The sequence below is a fragment of the Muntiacus reevesi genome, chromosome 5 (assembly GCF_963930625.1).
Source record: "Muntiacus reevesi chromosome 5, mMunRee1.1, whole genome shotgun sequence".
NCBI lineage: Eukaryota > Metazoa > Chordata > Mammalia > Artiodactyla > Cervidae > Muntiacus > Muntiacus reevesi.
The window spans coordinates 7,720,629-7,730,054 of record NC_089253.1 but is presented as its reverse complement, the minus strand read 5'-3'; the positions used below and the strand labels follow the sequence as shown (position 1 = coordinate 7,730,054).

General features: G+C 41.4%; 1 protein-coding gene across 2 annotated transcripts in view; it reads right to left on the bottom strand.

The window, feature by feature from the left end:
* Positions 1–1,551: 1,551 nt before the first annotated feature.
* The window catches only part of RAB38 (RAB38, member RAS oncogene family), a 62,741-nt gene continuing 54,866 nt past the window's right edge, over positions 1,552–9,426 (bottom strand). The window contains exons 3-4 of one of the 2 annotated variants that reach the window (XR_010663361.1): positions 2,159–2,364; positions 1,552–2,058 (exon numbers count right to left, since the gene is read on the bottom strand). Coding sequence is in view for 1 of the 2 variants with exons in the window: in XM_065936713.1 (XP_065792785.1) it covers positions 2,212–2,364 (153 nt within the window). In the remaining variant the exon portion in view is untranslated. Of the gene's footprint in view, positions 2,365–9,426 lie in introns of both variants that reach the window. The other variant, XM_065936713.1, reaches the window with a different exon arrangement.

Genomic DNA, 9,426 nt, shown 5'->3' with positions numbered 1-9,426 from the left:
TCTGAAGAGCATCTACCTGAATGTTTCCCCCCATGCTTCGTGTCTCTTTCCCTACAAAGACCCTGATTTTAGTGGAAAAGCCTTGCTAGCCCTGTGAACTTGGCCTCCTTTATATTTTTCCTTCTCCTAAAATCACATCTTAGGCCTGATTTTCAGCACAGTCTATCCTGTAGCTGAAGGAAGTGAGGGTCACTTTGACTGCTGGTTGGAAGTCTTTAAATTTTTACACCACATCTCGAGTCGAGTGTTGACTGACACAAGCCTGTAATTTTTTTTTTCCCTATAGAGTTTCACGGAAGTTAATGAACTCTGCTATTGCATGTCTTTCCAACACAAGAGCAGTGTAAGATTTTACTTCTGACTGTATTCTGTCTCAATCCACCTGATGAGAGTCTTGGTAATTATGGTACTATAGCTGGCCAGGGATCAGCCCCCCCATATTATCCACCAGTAAGGGGGTCCTTGCTCCCACCTAGGTAGTGAGTCATTCAATGCAAAAGCTGGTGTCAAGCCCCAGCTTCCTAAATCACTTCTGTCCCAAGTAACTTGGGCAGGTTTTGGTTTCTACCATAAGACCCTGAAACAAGGATTTGAGTGAAAGTAACTTATCTAGAAAGTGACCCAGGAAGCCATTACAGAAGAGTTGAGGTGGTGAGGAAAGGAGAAAATGAAGCTCATAAGGATGAAAGCCAGTAAGGATGAAATGAAGACCATAAAGGATGAGGCAGGTGGGAAGGTCTCCCCTATGGGAACCAAGGGTTATTAACCCCACTGGGGGTGTCTAAGAGACTGCAGAGAGCATGCTCAGAACTGCTCTTCCTGAAAGAAAAAGAACCTAAGGTATTTATCCCCCAATCTCTGCTGTCATTGGTTGAGGGATGCTCTGGAGATATTAACTCAATGGCCTGCCTGCCTCATGGGTCAAAAGTTCCAGGGGCCAGAGAATGCCCTTAGGGAAAGGATCACAAACACAAATAATAGGAAGTGGTGTGGTTGGTATTTATGGAGACAATGAATGCCAAGATAATATGGGTAGGACACCCAAAAAAAATCTGTTACCAAGTTCCGATCTATCATTAACATCAATGAAAACTAATGCCCTTCAAAAGCAGTGGCTACCTGCAGCATAGCTGCACCACAGCTAGCATGTAAAGCAAGATATCAACATGCATGTTTTAGTTGTTTCTCTGTGTGTTGGCAGCTTTCCTGACCAGAATATATGAAAATACATTCCTCTGCTTAGCCAGAAATTGTGTAGATAAACTGCTTACACTCCTGGCCTACATGCCAATATGAACTGTAGGTACAGATGAGATGCATGACTCATCTCAGTTTTAACAGTATCCTTCCTTTAAGTGCGCCTCTCACATCTCTTTTTTGAAATCAAATTTTAGAAATGGGTCGAGAGAACAATGGACACCTGGTCCAAAAAAAAAAAAAAAGTTCAGAATACTAAGAAACTTGAAGCACTTGCAGAAATAAGGAAACAGCATCTTTTTATGTTTTATTTTTCACTTGTGAAAATATATATAATATATATTACACATACAGAAGAGTCCCACAGCTCGGATTAGAGAAAGCTAACAGAAAGGCACATACCAGGGGAGGTCTTCTCATAAAGTTTTCAGTGAAACCAACATTCAGGGCACAGCAATTGACAATAAAAGCAAGAAAAGCACAGGAAGCCTGTGTCCATGACTCTGAAGAGCTAAATCAGAGACAACTCCAGGTCTGTTGAGAATGGAGGTCATCTCTGGAGAAAGGACGGCTTCTACTTAATGGGCCTGGCAGAGCAGCAGAGGATGTTCTGACGTCTGGACAAAGACTCCAGGGGCAAAGTGAAAGCCAGTGCTTAACTTGACAGCTAGTCTGTTCTTGTCCGCTTTCTCTTTCAGACCTGAGGCCCTGGCTGACCCAAAGATGCAAATAATAGGGCCAACTCTGTGCAGAATTACAGTCAGCTACAAGACAGAATGTTGTAACAGACTAAATATTTTAAAAGCTTGTAAACACTGTGCTGATGCTGTGGGGGGAAAAAAACATAAAAAGGAACATTTGCTATTTCTCTTGGAGGAAAGAAAGACACAGGCATAGGTCTTTGGCTTGCCCCAGCTGTATCCCCATCCTGACATTTATCCAAGATGGTAGGATTTGAGACGCAATTCATGAGATGATTGGATTCCTCCCACCATATTCCAGCACAGGAGCCCACTAGGATTTGGAGCAGCTGGAGCAGCTGACAACCCTGGTCGATGTGAGATGCGGCTTCACGATGTCAGGCTGAATGGACTCCATCAGGTCACACTCATTGGCAAGTATATGTTTCACCAGGCATCTGGAGGCTTCATCGATGTTGATATTTTCCTAAGGGGAGAAAACAGCTTTTAGTATTCAGTATTCTAGAATAACGCTAGAGCAGAGATTTATATGAGACAAAGGGCAGTATTTAAATATCTCTTTCTAAACTCTATCCCATGCATCCTCTTTCTATTCCCCTCACTCTTGTTTATTCCTTCTAAGAACTTTACACTTTAGTCTTTCATAAAAGTAAGTATATGGATTTGTTCTGTAAATATTCATTAGCACGTTTTCGATCATTCAAGCTCAACCCTGAGTTCCCTTGCTATGAAAGCTTACGGTAACTTTTAGAGTTCCACAAACAACAAAACTCTCCCATTTAACAGAGCCTTAATAAAAATTCCTGAGGGTTTCTAAATCTAAAACAAGGTGAAGTTCTGATTGTTTTTTTTTGTTTGTTTGTGATGTTGTTGTTGTTACTGGTTTTTATACCAGAACTCATTCACACCCCCAAATCAGTGGCTTAAAGCAACAAAGTCATAACTGTCACTCATCCTACGTGCATCACAGGATACCTGGCTTTTCAGCCATCAGCCTAGGCCAAGAGAAGTTCTACCTCTGTGCTTGCCACACTTGCAGAAGCAGGGAGAAAAGAACATGGGGAATCGCGCATTGGCTCTTATTGCTTCTGGAGAAAAGTGAAAGGGAGACACAACATTTACCCTCCCATTTCATTGTCCCATGAAAGTCATGTGATCACGCCTAACTTCAGAGTAGCCGGAGCATTGCAGTCCTGCCATTGGACTGGAAGGCGGAGAGCCAGAATTCATGTCTCTGGGCTTCCCTTTCCTCATCTATGTGACAGTCTTGATGATAAAGCACGTGCTGTGTGCTTAGTCGCAAATATCAAATGTGGGATATCATATCTGTTCACAGGTAAGACAACTTAAATTTAGAGAGATTAAGAGACTCCTCCCAGAGCCAAGATCATACAGCAGAAGGGTTTGAGGGCCAGAATTCACAACCAGATGTTGCTGACATCAAAGCCTGACTCTTACCAAGTGTTATTCCTTTTCAAGTTTTCAAAATCAAGAGAAATAACACAAGTTCTTACTACAATGTTAGGACCAGTGGGTGCAAAATAAATCTTAGATCCTTTTTCTTTCATAAAGCAAGTTTTAAGCATTAAAAAGGGCCTTCCTGGATAAGCAATATAAGTTAGATTTGACAGTAGTACTTTTTAAACCTCCACTCCTATATTAACTTGCCAGTAAAATAGGGTTCTTTCATTTTAATGTGTAAATTGGCAAAATCTATTAATGAAGAGAGTGAAGTGTGGACAAATGAATGAAAATCCATCATCCTCATGAGAAAAACAACTAAAACTTAAGCCTTAGTGGCAGCCTAGTAGAAAAAGACAAGATGATGCCAGTGAAATTGTGACCTTTAACACATTAGCTGGTGTCAGGACTAGGATGTGAGATTATGGAGGATGGGGCTGTCAACTAAGGAACTCATTCAGAGCCAAGGAGTGACTGTGCCTACTTTTATCTATTTATTTATTTTTTCAGGTTTTTTTTTTTTTTTTCATTTATTTGTATTAGTTGGAGGCTAATTACTTTACAATATTGTAGTGGGTTTTTTCATACATTGACATGAATCAGCCATGGATTTACATGTATTCCCCATCCCGATCCCCCCTCCCACCTCCCTCTCTACCCAATCCCTCTGAGTCAGAACAGGGTAGCAGTTCATGATGACTCAGTCATTCAATCTATATTCTTTAGATTCCTCCTAAGTACGAGGCATAGAAAGACAACAGTAAAGTCTGTCCTTGTAAGAACTTACACTAGCAAGGTAAATAGCAGAGGTATAATAAGGTTGAAAAGGGCATCTGGGACCAGACTACTATGAGCCTTGAATGAGAACTTGGCCAGACAGAGCCACTGAGATTACTTTTCAAGTGAAGTGTCGAAAAACACAACCCAATACAAATCCATTACTAGACAAAACTATATAGACCCATGGGTGGTGGTGGTTAGTCATCAAGTCATGTCCAACTCTTGCAGCCCTATTAACTGTAGCCCACCGGGCTTCCGTGTCCATGGAAATTCTCCAGGCAAGAATAACAAAGTGGGTTGCCATTTCCTTCTCCAGAGTATCTTCCCGACCAAGAGATCGAACCCGAGTCTCCTGAATTGACAGGTGGATTCTTTACCACTAAGCGAACAGGGAAGCCCTGGACCCTTAGTACTCTTTTTAATTCCTTAATTTATCATCGAGCACTTGGGAAATACTTATTATGTGTATCATGGTTGCCATGGCACGTCTATTTCAGATTGGAACCTATCAGAGGAAGCCAGGAAGCACTATACTGACCACATGCATTCTACAAACAAGCAGAGTATATAGTACTCAGAGCACAAGCCTGAAGCCAACCTCTTACCTCAGCTCCCACTTTCTGGTGGTGTGACCTTGGGAAAACTGGTCATCACTCCTCACCTTAGTCTCCTCATCTGTAAAGGGAATCTACTTTACAGATGCTAGTAAGCTAATACTTACAACATGCGAGACACTTAGAACAGAGAAGAGGACAGAGCATACATTTAATAAATGTTATCTACATCTCAGCTCAGTCACTCAGTCAAGTCCAACTCTTTATGACCCCATGGACTGCAGCACACCAGGCTGCCCTGTCCATCACAAACTCCCAGAGCTTACTCAAACTCATGTCCATTGAGTCAGTGATGGACTTCAGTTTGGCATCAATCCTTCCAATGAATATTCAGGACTGATTTCCTTTAGAATTGACTAGTATGATCTCCTTGCAGTCCAAGGGACTCTCAAGAGTCTTCTCCAACACCATAGTTCAAAAGCATTGATTCATTGGTGCTCAGCTTTCTTCATAGTCCAACTCTCACATCCATACTTGACTACTGGTTTTGACGAGTCAAACCTCTGTTGGCAAAGTAATGTCTCTGCTTTTTAATATGCTGTCTAGGTTGGTCATAGCTTTTCTTCTAAGAAGCAGTTCAGTTCAGTTGCTCAGTCGTGTCTGACTCTTTGCGATGCCATGGGCTGCAGGATGCCAGGCTTCCCTGTCCATCACCAACTCCCAGAGCCTACTCAAACTCATGCCCATCAGGTCAGTGATGCCATCCAAACATCTCATTCTCTGTCACCCCCTTCTCTTCCTGACTTCAATTTTTCCCAGCATCAGTGTCTTTTCCAATGAGTTGGTTCTTCACATCAGGTGGCCAAAGTATTGGAGCTTTAGCTTCAGCATCTGTCCTTCCAATGAATATTCAGGACTGATTTCATTTAGGATTGACTGGTTGGATCTCCTTGCAGTCCAAGACTCTCAAGAGTCTTCTCCAACACCACACTTCAAAAGGATCAATTCTTCGGCACCCAGCTTTCTTTATAGTCCAAATCTCACATCCATACATGACTATTGGAAAAACCATAGCCTTGAGTAGATGGACCTTTGTTGGCAACGTAATGTTTCTGCTTTTCAATATGTTATCTTGGTTAGTCATAACTTTTCTTCCAAGGAGTAAGCATCTTTTAAATTCATGGCTGCAGTCACCATCTGCAGTGATTGTGGTACCAAAAAAAATAAAGTCTTTCATTGTTTCCATTGTTTCCCCATCTATTTGCCATGAAGTGATGGGACCGGATGCCATGATCTTAGTTTTCTGAATGTTGAGTTTTAAACAAACTTTTTCACTGTCCTCTTTCACTTTCATTAAGAGGCTCTTTAGTTCCTCTTGACTTTTTGCCATAAGGGTGATATCATCTGCATGTCTGAGGACTGATAATTCTCCCAGAAATCTTGATTCCAGTTTGTGCTTCATCCAGCCCAGCATTTCTCATGATGTACTCTGCATATAAGTTAAACAGGCAGGGTGACAATATACAGTCTTGACATACTCCTTTCCCAATGTGAAACTAGTCTGTTGTTCCACATCTAGTTCTAACTATTGCTCCTTGACCTGCATACAAATTTCTCAGGAGGCAGATAAGTTGGTCTGATATTCCCATCTCTTGAAGAATTTTCCACAGTTTGTTGTGGTCCACACAGTCAAAGGCTTTGGCATAATTGATAAAGCAGAAGTAGATGTTTTTCTGGAATTCTCTTTCTTTTTTGATGATCCAGTGGATGTTGGCAATTTGATCTCTGGTTCCTCTGCCTTTTCTAAAACCAGCTTGAACATCTGGAAGTTCATGGTTCACATACTGTTGAAGCCTGGCTTGGAGACTTTTGAGCATTACTTTGCTAGCATGTGAGATAAGTTCAATTGTGTGGTACTTTGAACATTCTTTGTCATTGCCCTTCTCTGGGATTGGAATGAAAACTGACCTTTTCCAGTCCTGTGGCCACTGCTGAGTTTTCGAAATTTACTGGCATATTGAGTGCAGCATTTTCACAGCATCAACTTTTAGGATTTGAAATAGTTCAACTGGAATTCCATCACCTCCACTGGCTTTATTTGTAGTGATGCTTCCTAAGGCCCACTTGACTTCTCTTTGCAGTATGTCTGGCTCTAGGTGGGTGATCACACCATCGTGGTTATCTGGGTCATGAAGATCTTTCTTGTATAGTTCTGTGTATTCTTGCCACCTCCTCATAATATCTTCTGCTTCTGTTAGGTCCATCCCATTTCTGTCCTTTATTGAGACCATCTTTGCATGAAATGTTCTCTTGGTATCTCAAATTTTTTGATGAGATCTCTAGTCTTTCCTGTTCTATTGTTTTCCTCCATTTCTTGGCATTGATCACTAAGGAAGGCTTCCTTATCTCTCCTTGCTATTCTTTGGAACTCTGCATTCAAATGAGTGAAAATAAAATTGCTCAGTCATATCCAACTCTTTGCGACCCCATAAACTATACAGTCCATGGAATTCTCCAGGCCAAGATACTGGAGTGGGTAGCCTTTCCTTTCTCCAGGGGATCTTCCCAACCCAGGGATCGAACCCAGGTCTCCCGAATTGCAGGCAAATTCACAAGGGTATATCTTTCCTTTTCTCTTTGGCTTTTAGCTTCTCTTCTTTTCTCAGCTATTTATCTACATCTTCTCCTCATTTAATCATCAGGAGAGCATGATAATGTGTATGTTCTATTCCTTTACTTTGTAGCTGAGGAAATTGTGATTAAGAAGGGGTAGGTGGCTGGCCCAGAGCCAGTCAGTCTAAGGAAATAGTAAAGGCTAATATTTGCCATGATCTTTACAATATACTAACTGCAAAAAGGCAAGATGTATAGGATTTAGGGCACAGCCTTATCTCAAGTCCCCCTAAGTATTTTCCCCAAACAAATAAAGGAGTGCAGTATAAACAGGGCATGCATTTCCAGCCTTAAAAGGGTAAGAAGTTGTAGTCAGGACTCAGGCAAGCCTGTTCTGCACTGGCCGTCCTTCTGTCTTTCTGAACACTTTAAAAGTCACAGCCTAAGTCTAGACTAGCAGAAGGGAGAGCAATACAGAACTAACCTCCCTCCCCCTTTTCTGTGAAACATGAGCATGAATAATCAAACCCTGCCTGATAAAACTATAGGTTTGGACCTTTGGGGCAATTATATTGCGATATAACTGATTGTGCTTCTTGGCAGCCAAGTAGACACAGCCAGGCCCACATTTTCTCGGTGGTTGTTAAGAAGCAACTGTTGGTTTAAGTGCAAAATACTACCTGGGAATTTTTATTGACATTTATTCCAGAGAGTTTTAACAATACTTCCTGGAGCATCTTTCGCGGTAAAGGTAACTTATCCATCCTATGACTTCCAAGACACATACCCTTAGAGTGAATCTGGCTGTGGTTTCCTTACGTGTTTGCAATATGACAAGGTGCTCACTAGGCAGAAATGTGTTCCTCTTCACATCTCTGCTCAGCATCTTTTCATTTATACCAATAAACATGCCCTGAGAAGTAGGCTTAAAATGTCCAACAAAGCATTTTAGTAAAAATAAATGGTAGTAACTACCATAGTATTATTGAATGTCTACTCTATGCTGGGCATATAGCAGCTGCTTTACTCATGGACACATTGTTCACATCCAATCCTCACAAAAATCTATTAAAGAACTAATAGCCATATTTTAAAGGTAAGGAAATGTTAACCTTTACCAAGGTTAAGTAACTTAACTAGAACAGGGTAAGAGCTTGGTCAATCTGTCATTCCAACCAAATAGGCCTAATTCCACTTTCTATCATGCTCCCATATATGACATGACCATATCTCCAAGATTTGAACAGATATTAAAGTAGTTTTATTTCTCAAGCAGAAGTACGTAATCCCGACTGCATATTCATTCAGCGAGTTCAAGAAAATTTGTTGCCAGGGCCCTCCTTCCAGACATTGGTCTGGGATGAGGCCCAGCATGGGTATTTTTTTTTGTTTTTAAGATTTTCCACTCCTTTGAAATTGCCTTCAGATTTGAGACACACTCATATCATTAAGAGACACATATCATATCATTAAGAATGTCTTTAAAGATGCTCCTTTCATTTCAATCATGAACTCTCTGGAAATAACATTTAGTGCAGCGATTTTAAGCTGCAGTGATTTTGATCTTCCCAGAAAGAAAGGCATATAAATCTAACTATCTGAGGTCTTGGGTACATGTCAGTTTTTTTAATTAGCTCTTTAGAACATCTGTGTGGTGGCAAATTATTTAATCTCTGACCCCCTGGTGCCAGAGAGCAAAAACATCCTAGCAGAAAGCCTTCACTTCTGCCTCGTTAGAAGCTGGCAGAGAATTCATCCTCCTCTAATCTTTCCAAATACATCACCCTCCAACAAAACATCAAGTGTACCAGGCGCTCTGAGGTTAGGGTACTAAATTCCTCAGCTCCGTGAAATTTTAATTAGAGCAGATGGCCCACCAGATAATAACGCCAGTGCAAGAAGTCTTACGCGGAACAAGTGCTTTGAAAATACTTTCTCTAAGGAGAGCCAGTGCTTGTTTATAGAGCGCATAAGTGCCAAACCTTCTGGAGCTCCCACTGAGTGTAGATCCAGTCTAATGTGGGGCAAGCACAGTGGACACCTCTATTTCTGTCTGTACAGCGCGTTTTCTTCCCTCACCCCCCAGATCACTCCTCCTTCCTTTGGGCAATGACTTCCTC